At 47.4% G+C, this 26,640-nt stretch overlaps 3 protein-coding genes across 6 annotated transcripts in view; 1 reads left to right on the top strand and 2 right to left on the bottom strand.

The window, feature by feature from the left end:
* Window positions 1-3,563, bottom strand: part of DMAC2 (distal membrane arm assembly complex 2) — a 7,650-nt gene extending 4,087 nt beyond the window's left edge. For 2 of the 3 annotated variants that reach the window (XM_032249310.1, XM_032249311.1), the window contains exons 1-2: window positions 3,454-3,563; window positions 1,747-1,943 (exon numbers count right to left, since the gene is read on the bottom strand). In XM_032249310.1, the coding sequence (XP_032105201.1) occupies window positions 1,747-1,943; window positions 3,454-3,471 (215 nt within the window). In that variant the 5' untranslated portion in view covers window positions 3,472-3,563. The remainder of the gene's footprint in view (window positions 1-1,746; window positions 1,944-3,453) is intronic. The other variant, XM_032249309.1, reaches the window with a different exon arrangement.
* A 3,897-nt stretch (window positions 3,564-7,460) lies between these two features.
* Window positions 7,461-9,176, top strand: ERICH4 (glutamate rich 4). The gene is made up of 2 exons (XM_032249323.1): window positions 7,461-7,751; window positions 8,400-9,176. Exons 1-2 carry the CDS (start codon window positions 7,500-7,502, stop codon window positions 8,622-8,624), a joined length of 477 nt encoding a protein of 158 aa, XP_032105214.1. The 5' UTR covers window positions 7,461-7,499; the 3' UTR covers window positions 8,625-9,176.
* A 10,408-nt stretch (window positions 9,177-19,584) lies between these two features.
* LOC116530855 (carcinoembryonic antigen-related cell adhesion molecule 8-like) overlaps window positions 19,585-26,640 on the bottom strand; it is a 9,447-nt gene continuing 2,391 nt past the window's right edge. The window contains exons 3-5 of one of the 2 annotated variants that reach the window (XM_032249306.1): window positions 25,380-25,658; window positions 24,297-24,414; window positions 19,585-21,045 (exon numbers count right to left, since the gene is read on the bottom strand). In XM_032249306.1, the coding sequence (XP_032105197.1) occupies window positions 24,323-24,414; window positions 25,380-25,658 (371 nt within the window). In that variant the 3' untranslated portion in view covers window positions 19,585-21,045; window positions 24,297-24,322. The remainder of the gene's footprint in view (window positions 21,046-24,296; window positions 24,415-25,379; window positions 25,659-26,640) is intronic. The other variant, XM_032249308.1, reaches the window with a different exon arrangement.

Below are 26,640 nucleotides of genomic sequence, written 5' to 3'. Positions count from 1 at the left end.
AGGGGTGGGGAGCAGAGGGGCTGACTGGGAGGGGTGGGGAGCAGAGGAGTGGGGACGGTGGAGGCTAATTGAGTTTGGTTATTAATGGGAGGCGGTGACATCTCAGCAGAGATTTGAGTGGTGACAAGGAACAGAGTATAAAGGCTCAGAGACTCAGGATGGTTGAATGAGTAAGAAATAGGGATGTCAGCCAGGCGCAGCGGCTCACCCCTGTAATCCCAGCACTCTGGGAGGCCTAGGCAGGTGGATCACCTTAGGTCAGGAGTTTGAGACCAGCCTGGACAACTTAGTGAAACTCCATCTCTAGTAAAAATACAAAATTAGCCAGGCGCAGTGGCGCATGCCTGTAATCCCACCTAGTTGGGAGGCTGAAGCAGATGTTGTCGTGAGCCGAGATCGGGCCATGGCACTCCAGCCCAGGCACCAAGAGTGAAACCCTGCCCTGCCCGCCCCCCCCCAACACACAAAGAGAAATAGGGATGTCATGCTGACGGGGGGGGTGGTGGGGGGGGTGGGGGGGGCAGTGGAGGGCAGTGGAGTCCTGGTCCGGGGTCTCAAAGTTCAGTCGGGGTTATGATTTAGGTCTTAAAGATGGGCTCTCATTTGAGGGTTTTAAGCCGATAAGATTCCTTCAGCTGCTTTGTAGATTATGGGACAGGCCAGGCATGGTGGCTCATGCCTGTTATCCCAGCACTTTGGGAGGCCAAGGCAGACGGATCACCTGAAGTCAAGAGTTCGAGGCCAGCTTGGCCAACATGGTGAAACCCCATCTCTACGAAAAATACAAAAATTAGCCAGTCCTGTAATCCCAGTTACTCTGGAGGCTGAGGCATGAGTATCGCTTGAACATAGTAGGCAGAGGTTGGAGTGAGCTGAGATTGTGCCACACTGCACTCTTGCCTCGGGGACAGAGAGTGTCTCAAAAAAAAAAAAAAAAAAAAAAAAAAAGTATGGGAGGCTGGGCATGGTGGCTCATGCCTGTAGTCCCAGCACTCTGAAAGGCCAAGGTGGGTGGATCCCTTGAGGTATGGAGTTCAAGGCAAGCCTGGCCAACATGGTGAAACCCTGTCTCTACTAAAAATACAAAAATTGGCTGGGTGTGGTGGCAGGTGCCTATAATCCCAGCTACTCAGGAGGCTGAGGCAGGAGAATCACTTGAACCTGGGAATTGGAGATTGCAGTGAATTGAGATTGCATCACTTCACTCCAGCCTGGGCCACAGAGCAAGACTGTCTCAAAAGGAGGAAAAAAAAAAAAATGTATGGGAGCAAAAAACCAGTTAGGAGATTACTGAGTGATTGGATCAGGCTATGAATGGTGAAGGCAGTGAAAACTGGTCAAATTTGAGATATTCTAGTATTTTATTGATGGTATGGATGTGGAGGGCAGGGTAGCAAAGAGAGGAATTAGGGATGACTCCTTAGAATTTGGCATGAATAACTGGGTGGGCAGCACTAATGTTTACTGGGATGGGATGGGAAGGCTTGGGAGTGAGCAGATGTTTTTAGGGGAGAAATCAGGGTTTGGTTATAGCCATGTTGGGTTTAAGAGGCCAGTTATACTCTGAGTTGAGCTGGTGGGTGGCAAGCTGCGTATGTGAGCTGGAGTACTTGAGAACACTACAGGCTGGAGATGGAGCTGGAAGAGACACGGGATGCCACAGTGCTGCCTGGGAATGACAAGGACAGGGCCTGGGTTCTGGTGGGCCAGAGTTTCCGCAGGGTCTTGCAGGCCAGGGATTCTTACCGATTTTTCTGATGCACCTTGACCATCTCATTTTGGAGAAAATAACCCCTCAGAGACTCCACATCATAGAAATAGTCGGACAGGTACTGGAGCATTGTCCTCCTCTTCTTCTGATTGCTCTCTGGGTCCACTGCCCCACCCAGGTGATGGATACCCCTGGTACTTCTGTTCCATATGGGGGCCACTAGGCGCAGGGACTGGGAATAAGGAGAGGAAAGAAGCTGAGCCTGGAGCTTCCTGGGAGAGACAGAGCCGGATCCCCCAGTTCTTGCTCCCTGAACTTCAATCCCTCTGCTTCCCAACTCACCCTAAATTCTTTCTTCAGAACTTCAAAACTGACTTTGAGATGCCAAAAATGTCTCCAAGTTCCTCCTCCCCTTAGTCAACCCTAAATTCTTGCCTTGATTAGCCATATATTGTTCATTTACCTAAATTATTCCTCTTTCTCCCAAACGTCTCTCTCAAAACCTGCCATTAATTTCCCACCATTTGCCCCTTCATTACCCAATTAAGAGTCCTTGAGAATGGTACGGGCTGGAATTGGAGCTGGAAGAGACATCAAGGCTGGCACTGGATGCCACAGTGCTGCCTGGCAATGACAAGGACAGGACCTGGGTTCTGGTGGGCCAGGGTCTCCGCAGGGTCTTGCAGGCCAGGGATTCTTACCGATTTTTCTTATGTACCTTGTTCCCAGGTGCATCTTAATTACCCAATTAAGGGGCAAATTGTGGGAAATCATCCTGGAGTCTTCCCAGATGACATATTTCATTCTCCAAAATGTAATCTTAAAAACTTCTCTCCAAATCTTATGGAGAGGGCACTCTGAGCAATCCTAAACCCAACCAAGCTTGTCCAACCTGCCACCTTCATGCAACCCAACACAAACGTGCAAACTTTCTTAAAACATTATGAGAATTTGTGATTTTTTTTTTTAGTTCATCAATTAAGGTTAATGTATTTTATGTGTGGCCCAAGATAATTATTATTCTTCGAACAACGTGGCCCAGGGAAGCCAAAAGACTGGACACCCCTGAACCGTGAAGGGTAAAAAACGCATGAGCTTTGAAGAGGAGGGTAAGAAAGTGGAGGAGTGTGGTCTCTGGAAAGAAGCCCCCAAACTCTTCAATTTCGCTTTCAAGGTCTCCTATTAATCTACCCCAATTTCTCTTCAAAGGCTCTCTTTTTTTTTTTTTCCAAATTATCTCGATAATTTTACCCAAACTCTTATTTTCATCAAAAATTTAAAGCTGCCAACCTCTCTATTTTTCCCTAAATTCATTCCTTGATTTTACCCAGTTCTTTCTAAATCCTGTGAAAAGACTATCCCAAATCCTCCTGTTAATTTCACCCAGATTATTCCCTTGGAAGCCCCAAATTGACCTCTTGGTTCCCCCACTCATCATACTTTTGAATTTTCTGTAAAAATTCCTCAATCCCCCACGAACTTTCCACTCCCTCATCCCCATTGGATTCTCTCAGCCAAGTACCTGCCTCCTCTGGCTCGCTAAAGCGTCTCCTCCGCCTGCGACCCCCCGAGACCCTTCCCGGCCCTCAGTAGTCACAGGTCTGCACTCTCAGCACGGGGCTCGGCAGGCTTAGCCTGCTGCCTGACGGCTCTTTGCTCTCTTGGCAGCCAACACTGGCATTGAAGGCGGAGGCTGCAGAACGGAGTTCAAATCTGGAGCTCTAGGAACTCCGTTCACTTACCCTCCACGGCGCCGCCATCTTGCAAGGGTTACGTAACCGGAAGGGGCAGGTCTTACCACTCGCGTGGTTCAGCGCGAACTTAAGCTCCTCACGCCCCGCGTTTTCTAACCCTCTTCTTAAAGGTGCACGCACTTTTTACCCTCACAGGGTTTGGGGATTGCTCACAGCGCCCTCTTCCTGAGCTTTAATACGGGACACCGGTCGGGCGCTGTGGCTCACGCACCTGTGAGCCCAGCACTTTATGGAAGCCGAGGCGGGAAGCATCGCTTGAAGTCAGGAGTTCAAGACCAGCTCGGGCAACATAGGGGAGCCCTTATCTCCACAAAAAATAGGGAAACCTTATCTCCACAAAAAATGAAATGTTAGCCGGGCATGGTGGTGCACGCCTGTGGTCCCAGCTACTCACGAGGTTGAGGCGGGAGGTCAAGGTTTGCAGTGAGCTGTGATTGCACCACTCCACTGCACTCCAGACTGGGCGACAGACCGAGACGCTGTCTTAAAAAAAAAAAAAAAGACGACTCCGCAATCTTTCCCTAGAAGATGAGGTGTCCTTCCTGGCTGAGTACCTTTTTTTTCTGACTGCAATTGCAGTCTCCCCGAGCTTTCTTGTTCTTCCAGCTTCACTCACTACCTGCTTAAAACGGAATGAAGACCGGACGCGGTGGCTCATGCCTGTAATCCCAGCACTTTGGGAGGCGGAGGAGGGTGGATCACCTGAGATCCGTAGTTCGAAACCAGCCTGGCCAACATAGAGAAACCCCATCTCTACTAAAAATACAAAATTAGCTGGGCGTGGTGGCCCATGCCTGTAATCCCAGCTACTTGGGAGGCTGAGGCAGGAAAATCGCTTGAACCTGGGAGCCGGAGGTTGCGGGGAGCCGAGATCACACCATTGCATACCAGCCCGGGCAACAAGTGGGAAACTCCATCTCAAACAAGCAAACAAAACAACAACAACAAAAAAAAAAAAACCAAAAAAAAAACAACAAAAAAACAGGGAATAAGAGGGCTGAAAAGCTGACCACGTCATTTTTTAAAATTAGGGTCAGGTAAGAGAAAGGTAGAGTGGATGAAGGGGTTTGATTTCAAGATTAGAGACGGAGGTGAGATCTCAAGACCAGTACTGAAGTTTGACTTCAGTTTGGAGTTCAAAGCTAGATCGTAGCATGAAGAGCCACTGTGAAGTCTTGTGGATAGAAATATTCATTCATTCATTCATTCCAAGAGTATTTACTGAGTACCTACAACGTGATGGCAGGCATGTTCTAGGTGCTGAGGTTACCATGGTGAGCAGGACAGACCAGCCCCTCTCTCAGGGAGTCAACATTCCTGGCTGGGAGAGGAAGGATGTGGGAGAGGATGGAGAAGAAACAAAGGAATCAGCAAGGTAATTTTGATAAGAAGCAGATTTTAAAAAGTGACTGGGGCTTAGGGCCATCAGCAAAGGCCTCTCTGAAGAGGTGACATTGAAGGGGAAGGGAATGATAAGGAAAGGGCCATTCAGAGATCCAGGGGAAAGTGTTGCAGGGAGAGGTAGCCTCTAGAGCAGAGGCCTTGAGGTGGGAACAGCTTGCAGACAGAGACGGGGGACTGGGTTGAGAGGTGGGCAGGGGCTGACGCTGCAGGCCTGGCAGGGTTTTTATTTTATTCGCAGTAGGAAGAAGGGAATGTTAAAATCGGATTTATGTTTTGTAAAGATTGTTTCTGCCGGGCCCAGTGGCTCACGCCTGTAATCCTAGCACATTTTGGGAGGCCAAGAAGGGTGGATCAGCTGAGGTTGGGAGTTCGAGACCAGCCTGACCAACATGAAACTCCATCTGTACTAAAATACAAAATTAGCCAGGTGTGGTGATGCATGCCTATAATCCCAGCTACTTGGGAGGCAGGAGAATTGCTTGAACCTGGGAGGCAGAGGTGGTGTTGAGCTGAGATCTCGCCATTGTACTCCAGCCTGAGCAACAAGAGCAAAACTCCATCTCAAAAAAAAAAAAAAAAATATATATATATATATATATATATATATATATACTTCTGCCAGGTGGAGAATGTACCTGAGAGCAGTGGTCTTCAACATTTTTGTCACCAGGGACCAGTTTTGTGGAATACAATTATTCCATTGACCACGGGGTGGGGGTCCTGGGATGGTTTCAGGATGAAACTGTTCCACCTGAGATCATCAGGCATTAGATTCTCATAAGGAACAGGCCACCTAGGTCCTCCCTACACACAGTTCACAATAGAGTTTGCCTCCTGTGAGAATCTAATGCCACCGCGGATCTAACTGGAGGTGGAGCCCACGCGGTCATGCTCACTTGCCCACCGCCCACCTCTTGCTGTGTAGCCCAGTTCCTAACAGGACACAGGCTGGTTCTGGTCCTCGGCCCAGGGATTGGGGATGCTTACATTAGAGGGCAAGGGTAGATGCAGGCAACCAGTACAAGAGGCTTCTGTAATGGTCTAGGCAAGAGATGAACGGGGATGGGCAGAGGAAATGGTGAGAAGTGCTCAAATTCTGGATTTTTTTTTTAAGACAAAGTTTCAGTCTTGTTGTCCAGGCTGGAGTGCAATGGCACAATCTTGGCTTACTGCAACCTCTGCCTTCTGGGTTCAAGCGATTTCCCTGCCTGAGCCTCCCAAGTAGCTGGGATTACAAGTGAGCACCATCACACCCAGCTAATTTTTGTATTTTTAGTGGAGACAGGGTTTCACTATGTTAGCCAGGCTGGTCTTGAACTCCTGACCTCAGGTGATCCACCTGCCTCAGCCTTCCAAAGTGCTGGAATTACAGGCATGAGCCACCAGGCCCAGCCAATTTCATGTATATATCACTGGCTTTCAAGTGTCTGGCCCCAGTCCTGATCTCCCACTTGAGTTCCACACCCAAACTCTGCAGCTCTGTCACAGGGTAGGTGAGTCCCCAAATTAGGGCTTAGCCATTTTGGAGGGTTCTTGGCTCCACTCAGGAAAGAATTCAAGCTGGGTATGGTGGCTCATGCCTGTAATCCCAGCAATTTGGGAGGCTGAGGTGGGCAGATCACCTGAGGTCAGGAGTTCGAGATCAGCATGACCAACATGATGAAACACCATCTCTACTAAAAATACAAAAAAAAGTTTGTATATTTTTTGTACAGCTGAGATTGCACCACTGCACTCCAGCCTGGGTGACAGAGCAAGATATATACATATATATAATTTATTTTGTCTTTTATTTTTTTGAGATGGAATCTTGTTCTGTCACCAGGCTGGAGTGCAGTGGCGATATCTTGGCTTACTGCAACCTCCACCTCCCGGGTTCGAGTGATTCCCCTGCCTCAGCCTCCCGAGCAGCTGGGACTACAGGCGCGTGCCACCATGCTTGGTTAATTTTTTGTATTTTAGTAGAGACGGGTTCACCATGTTGGCCAATCCCCTGACCTTGTGATCTGCCATTTTGTGTGTGTATATATACAAGCATCTCGGGTCTGAAGGAAGGGTTCAAGGGAGAGAGAGTCCTGCCATGCTTCCCAGACTTTTCCACAGCAGAAGCCCCCACCCCCAACAGGGCTAATAGACCCATAGGCAAGTCCAGGGTCAGCAGAATTGGCTGCTCAGCCCTAGGCTAGCAGCCCGGACGCAGGCACCGCAGCTAACGGATTGCTCTGTTGGTGCCCTTGGAGCCATTTCTGCCCCCCAAAGGCACACTGGTGCGAAAGCCCTGGAATGACCCGCGCCGAGAGCGCAGGCAAGGACCAAGCTGTGGGCGAACCAGAGGTCAAATGGAAGCTGAGGAAAGGCTGGAAGGGGGCAGTGCCCAGGTGGAAGGACAGAGGGTGCCAGGCTCCTGCAGACACAGTGCCCCTGAAGGGTCAGGCCTGAGATAGGCAGGGAGGGGCGGAGTTTGACCTCTGCAAGAGGTTGTGTTTGAACCCTGCGAGCAGAGTTGAGGTTAGACTTCAGAAGGAGAAAAGAAAAAAGCGCAAGGCCAGCTGATTCTCTCTGAAGAGTGGACTTTGGGATGCCTTTGCCAGGAACCCCCACTCCACTCCCTCTGCCCTTTACTCTGCACTATGCACACAGCTCCCTGGGGGACTGGGCTGCCCTGGACCTTGCTACTTCCTGCTCCTGGCACCCAGAGCCCGGAGACGATGGAGCTGTGGAGGCAGCTGAGTCAGGCTGGACTGGTGCCCCCGGAACTGGGCCCACCCCCCCAGGCCCTGAGGGAGGTCTCCCCAGTGGAAATCCCTGGCCAGACCCTCAAGACTGCAGGCGCAGACGCTGGAGGTGCCTGGGATAGTCTGCTGTGGACCTGGGAGGAGCTGGTGAGTGAGGGGTTTGGAAGGGAAAGAGAGAGAGGGAATGAGAATGAGTGGAAATGAATGGAAATAGAGCTAGATTGAAGGAACCTGAGAGACAGAAGCAGAGACATGAGAGGCACGTACAGACACAGAGACAGGAATAGAGGGAGGGACAGGAATGGAGGTGGGGACAGAGAGATCCCAAAAGAGAGGGAAGGAGGACACTGAGAGCAGGAACAGAGATGGAGAGACTCAGACTGAATCTGAGAGACAATTAGTTGGGGGAGGAGAGAAAGCAAGAGAGAGAGACAGGAGAGAAAGAGAGCACCAAAGGCAGGGGCAGAAAAATGGCGAAACAGACGGGGGCATGGAAAGAAAAAATAAATGGGGACAGAGACAGACAAAGGGAGACAAGGACAGAGATAGAGACATATTACTGAGAGAGAGAGAGAAGTCAGGGAGAATGAAATGCAGAGACAAAGGCAGAGACAGAGTTAGAGATGAAGACACCCTCTGAGAAGCAGGAAGATGGTTAGGGTCCAGGGGCACTGTGAGGACCCTGCCCAGGCGCCATGGCCAGGATGTGAGCTGGGCCCTGCTCTCACCCAGGTCCTGGAGAGCCCCTTTGCTCTCTGGGGTGGCATCCCTGTGACACCCCCTTCCTACCGGTAGGGGAACCTTCGCCAAATGGATGTCCAGCTGCTGGGACAGCTCTGCCGCCTGGGGCTGGAGATGGGGGCGCTGCGGGAGGAACTGGTCACCATGTTGGACGAGGAGGAGGAGGAGGAGAGCGGCGAGGAAGAGGAAGAGGATGAAGAGCCCCAGAGGAAGCAGGAGGAGGAACACCTGGAGGCCTGCCCAGCCCCACAGCTGCCTGACTTTGAGATGACGATCTGAGGCTCCGCCAGTGCATTTAGGTTAACATACAGATGAGATGCAAATATATGCAGAGGGGAGGGGTGAGTCGCAGGTCAAATCAGATGCGGAATCAAGTTTACTCCTTTGAGAAGCGCTTTCTCTGAAGATCCCTGCAGTGAGATTTAGGCATTGGCCTGTGAGCTGTGGGTGTGTTTGCAGGTGACTTGAGGGTGTGTTTGCAGGTGATGTGGGAGGTTGTGGAGAAGTTGCAGGTGCTTTTGCAGATGAGCTTCAGGTGTGCAGCTGAGATGGCGGCCTCTGCAGAAATGATGGAGATGCATACAGATGCGATTTCAGATCAACACCGTCCAGTATGGCAGCCACCAGACACACGTGGTTATTTAGCGCTTGAAACATGGAGACTCCAAATTGAGATGTGCTGTGAGCATAAAATACACACGAAATATTAAAGGCTTAGCATGATGAAAAGAACATAAGACATCTCAATAAGTTTTAGATTAATTACTTGTTGAAATAATATTTTGAGCATCAGTATTAATATTATTAAAATTATGTTCACCTGTTTTTAAATTTTGTTGTGTGTGTTGTTCCCCTCCCTGTGTCCATGTGTTCTCGTTGTTGTGTTTACAAAGCACTTTCTTTTATTTATTTATTTATTTATTTTTATTTTTATTTTACTAAGACGGGGTTTCACTATGTTGGTCAGGCTGCTCTTGAACTCCTGACCTCAGGTGATCCACCCGCCTTGGATTACAGGCATGAGCCACCACGTCCGGCCACAAAGCACTTTCTAGTTGGAAGTGACCGTGTTTGCTGATGTGGGTGGATCACCTGAGGTCAGGAGTTCGAGACCAGCCTGACCAACATGGAGAAACCCCATCTCTACTAAAAATACAAAATTAACCGGGTGTAGTGGTGGATTCCTGTAATCCCAGCTTCTCGGGAGGCTGAGGCAGGAGAATTGCTTCAACATGGGAGGCAGAGGTTGCAGGGAGCTGAGATCACACCACTATACTCCAGCCTGGGCAACAGAGCAAGACTCCGTCTCAGAAAAAAAAACAAAACAAAAAACAAACAAAAAATAGTGACAGCATGCATTTTGCTCATGAATCTGCAGTCTGGAGGGATCCCTCATCTCTGCTCCACACTGTCCAAGGCTTCAGCTAGAATCATTGAAGGCGCATTTGCTTTCCTGTTTGGCAGTTGATGCTGGCCCCGGGAGGGCCTCTGTTCCTCTTCCTGTTGTCTCTCCGCTTGGGCCAGGTTGGGCTCCCAAGGAGCTTAGAAGATGGGTTCCAAAGGCACATGTCCTGAGAGGGAGACAGGCAGAAGCCACGTCGCCGTGTGTGACCCAGCCTCATAAGCCATGCAGGGTCACTCTCAGCACGTTCCATTTGCTGATGCCACTGCAAAGTCTTGATCAGGCTCAAAGAAAGGGGAAACGGACTCCGACTTTTCATGGGAGAGCACAAGGTTCTGGAGGAGCACGTGGGACAGCAAATATTGCTGAGATCCTCGGTGGGAAACGCAAGCTGCTCCAGCAGCCTCGGAACTTGGTAGATGTGCTGACTCTCAGACCCATTTCAGGCCAACCAAAGCAGAGCCTGAGCATAAGAGTTGCAGCTGCTTCCTTTGCAAATTAGGTTTGAGGAGCACGGTTCTAAATCACTAATTTGACACTGTTTTTGCGCAGGTGGAGCAGGGAAACAGTAGTTACATTTAGAGAGCTCCTTCTGGCTGCTCTCTAGGGTTGGATTAGAGGGCTTAAGAGTGGTGTTCCAGTAGAAAGAACCAGGAAAAAAAAAAAAAAAAAAAAGAGGAATTGAACATTATCAAAATTTCAAGACTGCGTGCATAAAGAAACACTATTGAAAATAGATGGCCAGGCCGGGAGTGGTGGCTCACGCCTGTAATCCCGGCACTTTGGGAGGCTGAGGCCGGTGGATGGCTAGGTCAGGAGTTTGAGACCAGCCTGGTCAACATGGCAAAACCCTGTCTCTACTAATACAAAAATTAGCTGGGTGTGGTGGGGCCTATAATCCCAGCTACTCATGAGGCTGAGGCAGGAGAATCACTTGAACCTGAGAGGTGGAGGATAGAGCCACAGTGAGCCAAGATTGCGCCACTGCACTCCAGGGAGACTCAGTCTTAAAAAAAAAAAAAAAGAAAATAGATGACCAGGCGACCAAGACTGACAGATCGCTTTGAACCAAGGAGTTTGAGACCAGCCTGGGCAACATGGCAAAACCCCGGCTCTACTAAAATATACAAAATTAGCTGAGTGTGGTAGCATGTGCCTGTAACCTCAGCTACTCGGGAGGCTGAAGTGGGAGGACTGCTTGAGCCCAGGAGGTCAAGATGCTCAACATTTGCCTTAGTAAGGGTTCTCCAGGAAAACAGAATAAATTATATATATATATATATATATATATATATATATATAATTATACATATATTTTAATTATATATAAAACAATAAATTATATACCTAAATTATATGTATAATTATATATAAATATATAGGCATATATATAATTATACATCTAATTAAATTATATGTACAATTTAAGTACATAATTTATTATATATATAAATTTAATAAATAATAGTATAATACACATATTATAATATATAATGCATATATACATATAATACAATATATAATACATATATATTATTTATAATAAATTATATATATAATTAAATTATATATATAATTTGGGTATATATATATATATAAAATTTACTCTGTTTTTCTAGAGAACCCAAATTAGGTATATATATAAATTGGCTCAGGTAATTATGGAAGCTGAGACGTGCCAGGATCTGCCATTTGCAAGCTGGAAATCAGGAAAGCTAGTGGTGTATTCGGTCCGAGTTTGAAGGCTTCATAACCAGGACTGGGAGAAGACCGATGTCCAAACAGAAGCAAATTCGCTCTTGTTTCTTTTCTGTTTTGAGACAGAGGCTCGCTCTGTCGCCCGGGCTGGAGTGCAGTGGCGCGATCTGGGCCCACTGCAGCCTCTGCCTCCCGGGTTGAAGCGATTCTCCTGCCTTAGCCTCTCTAGTAGCTGCGATTACAGGCGCGCGCCACATTGGCTAATTTTTTTGTATTTTTTAGTAGAGAGGAGGTTTCACCATCTTGTCCAGGCTGGTCTCAAACTCCTGGCCTCAAGTGATCCACCCGCCTCGGCCTCCCAAATTGCTGGAATTACTGGCATGAGCCACTGCGCCTGGCCAGCTCATGGTGGGGCTTCGTTGTGCTTCTATTGGGCTCCCACCTGCTGTTATGCCCTGTGTCCACCAGGTGGCGCCAACACACACCGTTGCAGCCCCTCCAGGCAAGGTAGAGACTGGACAGAGAAGGTTGGGACCAGACGGTGAGGTCCTTTGAGGAAGCAGGTCCTTAGAGAGGGTGTTGCTGAGACACGCTGTTCCCACACAGGGGTCTCCTGTTGGCGGAGAATCTCCAAATTCTGGGGAGCAGGAGACAGTGTTATGGGCTGAATAATCGCTCCTAAAGAAACCCATGTCACAATCCCTGGAACCCGCAAACGGTAACTTACGGCAAAAGGACTTTGCAGATGGGATGAAGTTAAGAATCTTGAGATGGGGGAGACTCTCCTGGGTTATGTGGGTGGCCCTCAATGGAATCCCAAGTGTGCTTGCAAGAAAGAGAGGGAGTTCTAAACACAGAGGAGGAGGTGAGGTCGTGGGAACAGAAGGTGATGTCAGGAAGGGGCTGGAGCCAGGGACGCTGCAGCCTCTAGAAGGTGGGGAAGCAGCACGGATGCTCCCCCGAGGCCTCCAGCTCACACAGCCCTGCCGGCACCTTGAGTTGACACGTCTGACTCCAAAGCCATCAGGACATCAATTTATGTGAATTTAAGTGACAAATTTGGGGCCACTTGTAGCAACAGCTGTGAGAAACTCCTACAGGCAGGAACGAGGCACAGAGGCAATAGTAATTCTTTTTTTCTTTCTTTTCTTTTTCTTTCTTCTTTCTTTTTTCTTTCTTTCTTTTTTTTTTTTTTTTTTTTTTTTTTTAGAAGGAGTCTCACTCTGTCACCCAGGCTGGAGTACAATGGCGCAATCTCGGCTCACTGCAACCTCCACCTCCCGGGCTCAAGCAATTCTCCTGCCTCAGCCTCTCCTGAGATTACTGGTGCACGCCACCACACCCAGCTAATTTTTGTATTTTTAGCAGAGACGGAGTTTCACTGTTGTTGGTCAGCCTGGTCTTGAACCCCTGACCTCATGATCCACCCACCTTGGCTTCCCAAAGTGCTGGGATTACAGGCGTGAGGCACCGTGCCTGGCAATTTTTTCTATTAAATATAACTTAAGCTAAAATGAAAATATCAGCAATAGATCTGATGAGACTGTGGGACAGCTGGAGCAGTCACACAGCTGCTGGGAGTGTGCACTGGTACAAGCGCTTTGGAAAACCCTGTGGAAGTGTGTGTGACGCTGAACATATGGCACCTAGAAGCCAGTAGTTCCCCACTCGGCATATACTAAAAAGAAACATGAGCAGGCGTTCACCAAAGACACATACTAGAATAGTCACAGTGGCCCAATCTTAACAGCTTCAAACGGGAGGCTACCCAAATGCCCATCAGCAGGAGAATGATGGTGTTCCCACCCTTTCTGCTGAGAGTGGGTATGTGTGCCAGCCTCCTGAGTATGGGTGGGCTTGTGACTTCTAACACTAATAGGTGTGGGGAAAGTGACCCAAGGTGACATCTAAGACTGAATCATAAGAAGAATGAACTTTGGCTGGGTGCGGTGGCCCACGCCTGTAATCTCAGCACTTTGTGAGGTCAAGGCAGGTGGATCGCTTGACCCCAGGAGTTTGAGACCAGCCTGGGCCACATGGCCAAACCCCATCTCTACAAAAATATGCAAAAAATTCAGCCAGGCTTGGGGGTGTGTGAGCCTGTAGTACCAGATACTCAGGAGGCTGAAGAGGGAGGATCACTGGAGCCTGGGAGGTGGAGGTGCAGTGCCGGCATCTCTGCCCTCCAACCTGGATGGCAGAGTGAGGCCATCTCAAAAAAAAAAAGAAAAGAAAAAGAAAACCAGCCAGGCATGGTGGTTCATGCCTGTAATCCCGGCACTTTGGAGGCTAAGGTGGGCGGCTCACCTGAGGTCAGGAGTTTGAGACCAGCCTGGCCAACATGGTGAAACCTCATCTCTACTAAAAATACAAAAATTTGCTAGGCGTGGTGGCGTGTGCCTGTAGTCCCAGCTACTTGGGGGGCTGAGTAGGAGAATCGCTTGATCTCAGCATTGAGCCGAGATCATGCCGCTGCACTCCAGCCTGGGTGACAAGAATGAGACTTTCCCTCAAAAAAAAAAAAAAAAAAAGGACCAGGACCTTGACACTGTTGAGGAGGTCTGGTCAGATGTTTTGTAGAGTGCCCCTCAATTTGGGTTTATCTCACATGTTTCCTTGGGGTGTTTCCGGTTATGCACTTTGGGCAAGATTAGCACAGAAGTAACGTATCCTTCTCAGGACATCCCAGCCAGAGACCCGGGATGTCCATATCTCTCATCACTGATGAGGTTCACTTTAAGCACTTGGTTCAGGTGGTGTCCGCAGGTTTCTCTGCTGTGAAGTTACTATTCGTCTCATTGTAATAGTAAGTATCTTGTGGAGAGATACTTTGGAAATATGCAGGTAGCCTGTTTGTACTTACCACACTTCCCCGCCCCTCCGTGGTACTTACTAGTTAAAGCAGCATCATACTTTTACCCATTAATTTTTAGGATCTGTGGATGGTTCTTGATTCTTGCCTATAAACAATTACTACTGTGGTGTTAGCCAAATAGTGATTTTTTTTATTTCCGTCATTCCTTCTACACTGATTAATTGGAGTTCTGCTATAAGAAAGAGCCATTTTTCTAGTGAGTAGAGGGGGACATGCTGGAAAAGCAGGGCTAGAGCTTGGAGTCCAGGCTGAGGACTTTAGCCCGGGTGTCTGTCATAGAGATGGAAAAGCCTTTCCTCTCAGAATGGTGGTCTAGGCCCTAGGCCATGGGGCTCAGCAGCTTCCCCAGCACTGTCGCTACAAAGGAGGGGACGTTGCAAATTGTAGTGTGGAAGGGTAACCATCTCCTGATTTTAGGACCGATTTCATGCTGTGTATGTAACAAAGCCACTTCACCTCAAACTGGCCCTTGGGGAGATGGTGTTCCCAAGTGGAAATACACATGGGGTCAGCTCTCTTCTACATGGTTGCTGTCTGAAGGGCCGCGCCACTTTATAGTGAAAACCCAGAGCAAACTTGAGACCCCTAAGCAAACGTCTGCTATCAAAAAGGTGAGCTGTTACAGCAGGGCTTGCTGTGGATAAAGCTGCAAATATGGACACTCCCTGGTGACAGGCTTTTTCTAGTTTATTACATTACCATTAAATAGCATTAAGACACGTTGGTGGCATGTCCGGTGCACTGTAAGGAACATAAAAAATGACTTCCTGATCTTCTATAAAGGTACCATTGCCTTCAACACCCTCTCACCACTGCCACCATGTTTGGCCCCAGAGAAATGTATTACTCTTCTGGAAAAGGGGTTAGAGGAGAGGCAAGAGAGCACATCTTTGTTGAGCTGGTGTGTGTGTGTGTGTGTGTGTGTGTGTGTATTTGCCAGCTACAGTTGTGGACACTTTCCTGTACAGTATCATATTTAACTCTCTTAACACCATTTGCATGTAAGTACAGTTTACTTCTTTCAGTAAAGGAGGAAGCTGGCACTGGGAAAGGCTGACTTGCCCTAAGCCCCTGTAGCTGAAAGAGGCTACATTTCGATGTATGTGTGGCCCACTTAGCCATATTTTCTCCTCCCTTTTTCCCTTTTATTGGCAATTAATCTTATTCACCTGGACTTGGGCTGCTAGAGACTATGGACATCAGCATTAGTGGCAGAACAGAAGGAAGGAAGAGATTAGAATGCTCACTGCGAGTCTTGGTGCAGCTGTAAGTCACTTGAAGAGTGTTGGAAGGTTCCTGGTTGGAGGCTCCTGCTCTCTGGGGATGGCTCCGGCCAGGGTACTTGGCCTGGTGGTCTGCACTTTAGCCCCAGGTCAGTGTTTCCATCTGAGGACAAGAACAGGTGAGGTGATGCTGGCCTTTCTGTTAAGTAACAGATCAGACCACGTGCTTTCCAGAAATGTGGCAGATAAAATTCTTCAAACAGACAAAAATGAGACAGAAGGTGTTGCAGCAGAGAGTTTAATACTTGCAAGGTGGTCAAGCAAAGAGGATGGGAAATGTTTCTCCAATCTGCCTCCCCAAGCATTTGACTAGGGTTTTAAAGGATTTTTTGGCCGGCAGAGGGCTAGGAAGTAGACACTGCTGGCTGGTTGGGCTGGAAATTAAATCACAGAAGTGTCAAAATTGTCCTGTACACGGAGTCAGTTCCTGGGTGGAGCTCAATGAGTCTGGGTGGTGTCAGTTGGTCCACCAGAATGCAAACTCTGAACAACATCTCAAACACCAGTCTTAAATTTCACAATAGCAATATACCCTATAGGAGCAATTAAAGAACATATAAATCTTGTGCCTACTGGCTACATGACTCCTGAGCAGTAGGTAATTATAAAAAAAAAACCAAGATGGGGAACATCTTGTCCTCCCCATCTGGTCTTTTGTCCTTCATCTCTTCTGAAGTGAGAGAGTAAAGACCCTGGTGTAAATTTCCTGAAGTAGGAAAGTGAATACAATTAAGGAAGAGGATATTGCACTCAGCTTCTTCAGTGTTATTATCTTGAGGTTTTCATAAAGAAATGTCGGGCCGGGCGCGGTGGCTCAAGCCTGTAATCCCAGCACTTTGGGAGGCCGAGGCGGGTGGATCACGAGGTCAAGAGATCGAGACCATCCTGGTCAACATGGTGAAACCCCGTCTCTACTAAAATTACAAAAAATTAGCTGGGCATGGTGGCGTGTGCCTGTAATCCCAGCTACTGAGGAAGCTGAGGCAGGAGAATTGCCTGAACCCAGGAGGCGGAGGTTGCGGTGAGCCGAGATCGCGCCATTGCACTCCAGCCTGGGTAACAAGAGCGAAACTCCGTCTCCAAAAAAAAAAAAAAAAAAAAAAAAATCAATCAAGATTTGTTTTTCCTGGAACACAACTCAGTAAACAAGTGGACAGAAAAACATAACCCAACAGAGAAGGAAGGGTGGGACAATGGTTTCAGATAGCACCCTGTCTTCTTAGGAAAAAGCTGTGATGCCTTCTGAACCCACCTGCTTGCTCTCAGTTGTGACCCCTGCACAGCATCTCACTAACCCATTCCCTGCCCAGGTGATGTGTGCATGGGCGAGTCAGATTTCTGTGAGTCAGACACTCTTCTCCCTTTTCATCTCCCCCACCCCCACTACTGTGCACTCTGGTCTGGCCCCAGCTCCTAGGCCGCTAGTATTGGTCTAAGAAAGCAAGGCCAGCAGGGACAGTTGAGAGGAAAGTCAGAGGCCACCAAGCATGCAAGGAAGGAGTGGCTGTCATTGTCACTGCTCAAAGCCACCCAGTCTGGGTGTGTTTTATGACTGTTTCTGGATTTGGAATCTTCTCCCCTTTGTGATCATCCCAGGGACTCACCCTCCTCCTATTTCCTTCTCATTACGTTTTCTGACCTCAGTGCACCATTTTTATAGCCAGAGACTGGCTGTGTAAACAGTTGACAATGCAGTAAAAGTTACTTTTTGTGAGGACTGAGAACCTGGCCCACCCTGTGTTATTCCAGAGGACTGGAGGTTCATAGAGGCCAGCTTTTATGCAGGGCTGTGCAGTTGTGAGCGTGGTGTTAGGGAGCAGGTGCGTAAGTGAAGATCGAGACAGAAAACAAAACGCTGGTTGTTCATCAAATCCTGAAAGTAGAGGGGACAAAACTTATTCTGGAAGGTGGATGTCATTCAGGAGAGCTTGGAAGCCCCAGGGTGTCCTCTGCACATTCATTTGTGGAAAATGAGGTTAAATTATGGAGTTGGATGACACTCACTACATTACTTCACTTCTCTGCCTTTGTTTTCTAGATCTGTAAAAACAGGGATGGTGACACTCAGGATTTTTTGTGAGGACTGTAGCTATCTGAAAACCCCTTAGGGCAGTGCCTGCTGCACAGCGAGTGCTACATCAGTGTGAGCTCTTACAATTATGGAAATAGGCAAAGGTGCCACCCGGGGCATCCAGAGTGGGGAGGTATTTTCCAGTGAGGGTCCTTGCAGGCAGCTGGAGATGAAGACGGTGAAGGGGGCTTAACCTCCACGGTGGAAGGATTGGGGAGCAGTCCTGAGAAGAAAGTCAGAAGCCACCAGGCATGGAAAGAGGCAGGCAGGGCTGTCATTGCTCAAAGGACACACACTCTGGGTGTGTTTTATTGACTGTTACTGGATTTGGAATCTTCTCCCCTCTGTGACCATTCCAGGGACTCGCCCTCTTCATGTTTCTGGATTTGGAATCTTGAGCAATCTTCATGATGTACAACATTCTGTGAAAATATCTTTACCCAACAGCAGGAATAGCCAGAGTGGGTGTGGCTTCTGTCACAATTATTGTCTCTTGGGAGTCCAGGAATGCGCCTTGGGGTCGCATGGTTTTGCTGAAAGCCAAGCCTGGAAACGGGCTTCAAGGATGCCCTGAGAATCACATTTATGTTGCCAGTGGAAAGCATTCATCTTTTTAAAGGAAAGCATTCATCTTAATAAAGAAATCCCATCTTACGGTCTGGATCAGTATTTTCTGCTGCTGTACTATCCTTATTTATAAATTGTGAAGAGAAAGACCGAAAAACAGTGACATAAGGAAGTGCATGTATGAATTAATAGGGCAGAATTGGGACCGGTATGTGTATATTAAGGGGAAGCATGTATACATGTTATGTGAACATAAAAAGGACTTCTTGTTTTAAAGACTTCTCCGTGAAAATAAAATCCACTGGGAGGCCAAGGCAGGCAGATCACGAGGTCAAGAGATGGAGACCATCCTGGCCAAGATGGTGGAACCTTGTCTCTACTAAAAATACAAAAAATAGCCAACAGCGGCGGCTCATGCCTGTAGTCCCAGCTACTCTAGAGGCTGAGGCAGAGGAATCGCTTGAACCCGGGAGGCGGAGGTTGCAGTGAGCCAAGATCGCGCCACTGCACTCCAGCCTGGCAACAGAGCAAGCCTCCATCAAAAACAAAACAAAACAAAACACAAAAACCTGCCTTGAGTGGATAGAAGACCACATGACAAGAACATCCCAGCAGAGTCATGAGACAATGGGTAGTGTGGCTTCTTTGCTAAATCGTAGGTTAAACTGAGTAAGTCACTGAAGAGAAAGAAGATGAAGGAGAAGATGGGTGAGGGTGAGAGAATGTGGGATGGCGAACGGAAAAGACTGAAAGGAAGGTTTACCGAGGTCTCATCAGGTACCAGGCTCTGTGTCTAATGCCTTCCACATATTAATGCCTCCATTTAGTGTCATTTTCAGATGCAGTAAGAGTGACCCTTGTGCTGCAGATGAGAAGAGGCCGTGGGAGGTGGAGTGAGTGGTCCAGGTCACCCAGCCAGTTCATAGCAGAGCTCGTGCGTTTCACCTTGAAGTTTGTGCTCTTCTCTGTGATTCAGACAGAAAAGTGAGACACAGAAGGAAGGCAAAGCAATTTTTTGTTGTGGGTGAAATTGACAAAAGCTACCTGTATTAGGCAGAATAATGGCGTCCTGAAAATATCCACATCCTAATCCCTGGGCCCTGTGCATGTTACTTTATTTGGCAAGATAATAATAATAATAAGACTTTGCAAACGAGATGAAGTTAAGGATCTTGAGACAGGAGGTTATTCTGGATAATCTGGGTGGGCTCAGTGTAATCAGAAGGGTCCCTGTAAGGGAAAGAAAGAGGCAGGAGGGTCAGGGTGAGAATGACGCAGGCTGAGAGACTCCACAGGCCATTGCTGGCTGTGAACATGTATCAAAAGACAAAATTACAACAAACTCAGTTATAGATCCAATTGGCTTTTATTTGTGATTCACAAATCATGGCAGCTTCCATTCTATAAAATACAGTGATAGCTCCCGCTGAGCAATACAATAGTAGAACAGTGGGTTCATGGGAATCCAGGAACAGAAGAATAGAAATAAATTGATTGGTTGATTTCAGAATACTTCATATTACTTTTTTCTAAGAGTTAAAGCAGAAAGGACTTTCCTACTGTGCTGACTCAGACAGCCTGGACTCTCCTGTTTTTAAGAAAAATTTGTCTCTTCTGGGATCTACCTGCTTCCTCAGTGTTTCAGTGTATGTGGCATTTAGCATGGAACTAAACACCCACAAATGGAGCCCCGTTCTGGTGCCACTAGGCTCTCACTTAGATGAGAGTTTGACAAAATAAATATAAGGCATTAACACTGCTGTCAGTTACCATCATTTTGGACTTCGCTCATTCATAGGTTATGACACATAACCTATGTCACACATTTCTTTGAGTTTTCGTCATTTCAGTCAAAGAAAATATCTGACATTTGATGGATGGCTGCATGCAAACATTTAAAGCTTTTAGAGAATACAGCACACCAGGGTAACTAATATTATGACAATCAGGAGGGATAACACCAAGGGTTTGGAGTGTGATCCATAGGCAGGGTCCCCATGAGCAAAACCAAAGAGAATGAGCCACATGAGGAGCCTACCCATTTTAACCCACGGAGCATGTCTGTTCATTTTTGCAACTGAGTCTCTATAAAATCCGCTGTATTTATCTATGTGCAACAAGACGTGTCAGCAACTGCACAAACACCTCCCTGTTCAGCTAGCAGGGAGCAAATCTATTATCTAGCATCCCACGGCTGGGCTAAATTAAAACAGGGAATGAGAACAGGTGAGTCTAAGGTCCAACTCTAAAAGGTACCACCGTACATTTTAACAAACAGTTGTATTAGGGATGTTGTGAAAGCTAGCCATTGGATGGAATAAAGGATCCCTTAGGTCATGTAAAGATTTGGGGTTGACATGATGACATGACAGATCCAACGCTCTGTCAAATTACAGGCACAAGCCACTGACTGTGAAATCCTAGTTATGGCATCATCCTGCCAAATTAAAGAGGCAGGCATGAGCAGGCAAAAATTGAGCAGAGTAAGAACCTCATGATGGTGGGGAGTCTGGTTCTGACATCCTGGGAAAAGCTGTCCGCAGCATGAAGTCTTCAACTTTTCATCCCGGTTGGTAGTTTGAGTCTCTCTTGTTACAGTGTTGAACATTTTGGTGGGCTATGAGTGAGCCACATCTCAGTCACGAGGGTTTTCCCTTGAAATTTACATTGAGTTGTCCACCTCCAGTTTATAGGTCTTCAGGAAGAGAGCAGGTCTTGTACTTAGTGATTCCACAGGAGAAAATAGGATTGAAGGAACAAGAAGAATTCCGGGTCCAGTCCAGTCTACAGGCGGACAATAAAAAGTTAAAAACAGCACACAGGGCTACAATTTCATAACTGTTGTATTATGTTTTTTCTTCTGAACATAATTTTTCTCTGTCTCTCCATGTTTGTACCAAAGTTAATCAGAGTAAGACGAACTTGTTTACAAAATAGGTAGAGTCTCATCAAACTTGGCCTGATTATTTATATAAGAAGTAAAGCAAGAATAGCAATTGACCACATAGGATCTTTTCAAGTGTGCTTTGCTGGAAGGTTTGATAAGGAATCTCAGATAAACTTTTAAAAGCTTCTCAACACTAGGAAGCCAAACCGAGGCTGACTTCAGACTTTGCCTACAGTACCTATGGGCTTATTCTATGTATATTTCCAAATATGACATCCCAGCCACAGCCTTGGTAATATAAGCAATATTTTTATTTTTATTTTTATTTATTTATTTATTTTTTTTTTGAGACGGAGTTTCACTCATGTTACCCAGGCTGGAGTGCAATGGCGCGATCTCGGCTCACCGCAACCTCCGCCTCCTGGGTTCAGGCAATTCTGCTGCCTCAGCCTCCTGAGTCGCTGGGATTACAGGCACGCACCACCATGCCCAGCTAATTTTTTGTATTTTTAGTAGAGACGGGGTTTCACCATGCTGACCAGGGTGGTCTCGATCTCTTGACCTCGTGATCCACCCGCCTCGGCCTCCCAAAGTGCTGGGATTACAGGCTTGAGCCACCGCGCCCGGCCTTATAAGCAATATTTTTAAATGTATCCTGTTATAAACAGAGCAGATTCTTAACGAACTTATGCAAACAACTATTGCCCTAACAATGTAAATAACCATGAATAGTTGCCCAATTCTGGAAGAAAAATGTAGGGAGAAAAATTGTTTCAATTTTTGGTCACAAGTTGTACTTCACCAAATTTCTGTAAGGCATGGACAGCTTAAAAGAAAGCGTTTCTTTAACCTGGAAAACAAAACATTTAAAGAATCAGCAAAACTTCAACTAAAAATTCACTGAAACATTATCCTCGGCCAGGCGCAGTGGCTCATGCCTGTAATCCTAGGACTTTGGGAGGCCAAGGCGGGTAGATCACCTGAGGTCGGGAGTTCGAGAACAGCCTGGCCAGCATGATGAAACTCTTTCTCTACTAAAAATACAAAAATTAGCTGGGCGTGGTGGCACATGCCTGTAGTCCCAGCTACTCGAGAGGCTGAGGCAGGAGATCGCTTGAACACAGGAGGCGGAGGTTGCAGTGAGCAGAGATCACGCCAATGCACTCCAGCCTGAGACAAGAGGGAGGCTTTGTCTCAAAAAATTGAAAATAAAAAAATTATCCTCATTAGTTCATTTAGTCCCATGAAATTACTTTTTTGTTCTGCTTGATCTTGGTTGGCAGTTTCACGAAGCTCTCTCTTCATTAAAATTTTGGAAATCCCTAGACAGCCCAATGGTATGATTCTAAAGTTACCAGAAATCTGTATTCAAGACAACTTGTCAGAGTCTTATCCATAAATCTCCTTGAAAAAGAAGCAGTTTTGGACTGTAACTATTTCCAAATACTTTTAGAGAAGAATCAAAACAACTATTTGTGAATGACAAAGACTTAAAATGGCTATGGTTAAAGATCCGATGAGACTTCAGATTTGATAGATTTGATGACAACGATACCACTCACAAGGAAATTTGGTTACTTCTGTGGCATGTAACACTGTGAGTGATAAAATAATAGATTTCTAGAAATCTCATATAATTTTTGAAACATTCATGTCAGTAACACACGCGCAAATACAGCCTAGAGAAGGTCTGGCATCACTTACCATTTGACAGTGTTTTCCATATAATTTAACGTATCGAATAAGGTGAATTTTCATTTAGCTTCTGTTTCTCAGCTGCATTATTGTGTTCAGGGAATAGCCCATTAACAAATGTGGCCAACAATGTACAAGCTTATGTACGTTGAAAAAGTTCCCCAGGTAATTTTGATACATACCCATAGCTAAAAACCATTGATTTAAGCCCAAGTCCTCCTTATCAGAGCAGGGGTTCTGCATCCTGGATGCACACGGTAGCATGCGGGCGGCTTAAATGCCAATGCCTTGGTCCCACTCTAGACCATTATATCAAAACGTATGAGGAGAGCCTGGGAATCAGTTGTTCTTTTAAAAGATTTCCCAGGAATTCCAGCGTGCAGCCATATTTCCCATTAGATTTCTTTTTTTTCTCATGAAATTTATCTTTTTCTATTTTGGTATTACAATTATTTTTCATGTCTTATTTTTTGGAGACAGGGTCTTGCTGTGTTGCCCAGGCTGGAGTGCAAAGGCACAATCATAGCTCACTGCAGCCTTGAACTCCTGGGCTCAGAGGATCCTCCCACCTCAGTTTCCCAAAGCACTGGGATGACAGTTGTGAGCCTATGCACCTGGCCCTTTGTCTGATCTTCTGTCTTCGGCTTTCTGTTCCCCGGAGTAGGGACCCTGCCTTCTTCATTTCTGTATCTTTCATGAACACATGAATTGGTTATCAGAAAAAGATTCTCAGCCATGCTTAGGTTGTATCCTGAGTCTCAGGTTCACATGTTAATGCCACAGTCTTCGTCCTCCACAAGGGCAGGGGTTGCTTGTGATGAAGGGTGTGGGTAACTCCACGGTGCAGATGGTGGAGGAACGTTACCTTGTTTTTAGGCACAACATTGGAACTAAGAACTCTATGTGTACATGGGGTGGAGGGGCAGGGATGTACAGGAAGACAGATCTAATTAGGGTGGAGAAGTTATACTCAGGCGTAGTGGTAAAGGAAGTACAAAGGATTAGTGAAGAGAAGAAATGGGAATTTATCTAATAGGCGACAGTAGGCCCCTGCGGGTTCTTGAGTAGGTGAGTGAACTTGATTTCAGGGAGGTAACGAGGCAGCCATATGCAAGGAAGCCTTCAAAGACTGCAGACAAGGAGTCCAGTAGGACTTCAAGCAGTTGTTGAGGTTTATGGGAATGGAGAGAACAACACAAGTGAGAGACGTTTTAAAAAAGACCAAGAGGCTTTCACAATGTGTCGAACTGGGGAAACAAGTGAGCAGGGGCTGAGAGCAGTCATGTCTAAGAGACAGTGGGGGACAGGGAGCACGAAGCGTCGGGAAGAGACATGCAGGAGTTAGTGTGAGAAGCAGGAGTTTAGGGGCAAGAGGAGAAGATCCAGTCCCAGCTACAGGTGAAGAAGTCCTTTCCCTCTCCCGAGCATGGTGGTCAGCACTGCAGGAAACAGAACAAGGAAAGGCCACCATACCTACCAGTCTTCCTGAAATGCAGAAACTACGCCAGGGCTGCTGTCAGAGCCACCGCGGCCAGCACTCCAGTCATGATGCTGACAGTGGTCCCAGCTGAGACAACAGAACTGTCTGGTACTGAAAAAAGAGAGAGAAGGAGTGAAGGTGATGTTATTTTACAGCGGGGTGCCCCAGGTACCAGCTCTCGGCATGAAGTCTCTACTTGTTCCTTCAAGGAATGCATTCATTTTGCAGGAAGGTTCACATGTTTTCTCTCTCACTGTGTTTCTAGTTGGTGGTCAGTCTTCTGTCAATTCCATCATGACCTTTCTGCACTCAGATATTTCTGAAGGCTTTGAAATTTTAGAAAGACCGATTGCTATTTTTGCGTCTCATTAGAACTTTCTATCTTTTCATGGTTGCATCTTTTTCTCAGTGTCTCAGTGGAGGGAGACATGAATACGAGTCTGTGGGGTCTCTATGACAGGGACTTGATTGACAGAAGGCCCAGGCTGGAGCCTTCTGTGTTTACTAAGTCCTTTGTCCACAGAACTCATTTCTCACGGGCTCCCAGCAGGGGAATGAAATCTCAGTTCTGGGAGACTCTGCTTCTCTCTTATGGGTGAGGACTCCCCGTCAGCCTTGTGGAAGCTCTGAGAGCCGCGTCACGATCTGAAACTCTCTCCTCTTTCTCCTTCTCAGGAATCATCTCCACCATGGTCTGCGGGCTCTCAGACTCCGCCCACTCCTGCTCTGCTTTTCCTCGTGGTTGTTTTCCCCAATAAATTATCTTGCACCTCTAACCTGAAGTCACAACCAAACCCCAGCTGTGTTCACGGAGCTGGAGCCTGAGACATTCACCTGCTTCTCCCATAACAGCCTATGGACCCTGAGCCTCCCAGGACGGGAGCAGCTCCTCCTCTTGTATTCCTGGTCCAGGCTGGGTCTGCCCAGGTTTACCTGGGGCAGGAAGTCATGGCCAGCCTGGGTGTCTGGGGTTAAGAGTCTGTGTACTTGGACCTGAGAGGGACTGAGAGGCCTGACCTCAGGCTGTGTGGATTTGGGCTGGCAGCCGGGGCCACAGAGGAAGAGAAGATACTCACAGCGGACATTCAGGGTGACTGGGTCACTGCGGCTGGCACTCAGTGTGTTCTGTATTTCACACTCATAGGGTCCTCTGTCATTCCTTGTGACACTGAGTAGAATGAGGGTTCTGTTGTCACTGGAGAGCACCAGCCTGGGACTGACTGGGAGGCTCTGATTGTTCACCCACCACAGGTAGGTTGTGTTCTGAGTCTCAGGTTCACAGGTTAAGGCCACAACATCCTTGTTCTCCACGGGGTTGAAGTTGTTGCTGGTGATGTAGGGCTTGGGCAGCGCCGCTGTGCAGAAAACAGAGAGAAGATTGCCCTGTGTGGCACCTGTGATTCTTCCACGGGCATCTTTCAATCAGAGTTGGCATCTCCCACCTCTAAGCCCATCCAAGTCCTTAAAAGCCCACAGCAGGTGTGTGTGTCACAAGACAGGTACACAACGATCTGAGGACTCAGAGACCCTGAGGCCGCCCGCTTTGTCTTAGAGAAGCACAGACTTTCCAAAGTGTGAATTGTGCAGCAATGTTGGGTCAGGACAGACCCAGGACCATGAGTCACAGCCCCTGGTGCCTCTCCTGGTCCTTTCCTGATGTCTGCCTGCCTGGTCCTTTGAGGTCCTCACCTGGAATGTGTAGGAGCTGAGTTCCTTCCAGCTGAACAGTCCCTATGCCACCTAGCCGAGGGGTGTTTTCTCCAAGGTTTTTTTTTTCCCCCCAAGGCTATCCTAGAGACGGTTGATGATAACAATGGGTGTTTGAGCAGACACAGCAGAGGAGACCAGGAAAAAGTCTAGAGGTGAGCTTAGTACTCAGACTGCAGGACCCCCAGGTGGGGCAGATCTGCCCAGGTGTTTGGTGGTGACTAATAAGAGCTAGTGATCACCAGGAAAGTACAGCAGAGTCTGAAAGAAGACATAGAAAGGGTGAGTGAGATAGGCAGGGGCTGGCAGAAGATCTGAGGATGCTCAGTTACATAACAAGAAGAATGAAGGCAAATTACGAGAAGAGACGTGTGTTATATTGGGAAATTTACAGCCAGGCGTGGTGGCTCAAGCCTGTAATCCCAGCACTTTGGGAGGCCGGGGCGGGTAGATCACCTAAGGTCAGAAATTCAAGACCAGCCTGACCAACATGGTGAAACCCCATGTCTACTAAAAATGCAAAAATTAGCTGGGCATGGTGGTGCATGCCTATAATCCCAGCTACTCGGGAGGCTGAGGCAGGAGAATCGCCTGAACCCAGGAGGCAGAGGTTGCAGTGAGCCGAGATCA

This window comes from Sapajus apella, unplaced genomic scaffold (assembly GCF_009761245.1).
Source record: "Sapajus apella isolate SASKATOON/1434 unplaced genomic scaffold, GSC_monkey_1.0 scaffold68, whole genome shotgun sequence".
Taxonomy (NCBI): Eukaryota; Metazoa; Chordata; class Mammalia; order Primates; family Cebidae; genus Sapajus; species Sapajus apella.
The sequence above is the reverse complement of the archived record's forward strand: the minus strand, read 5'-3'. Positions and strand labels throughout refer to the sequence as shown.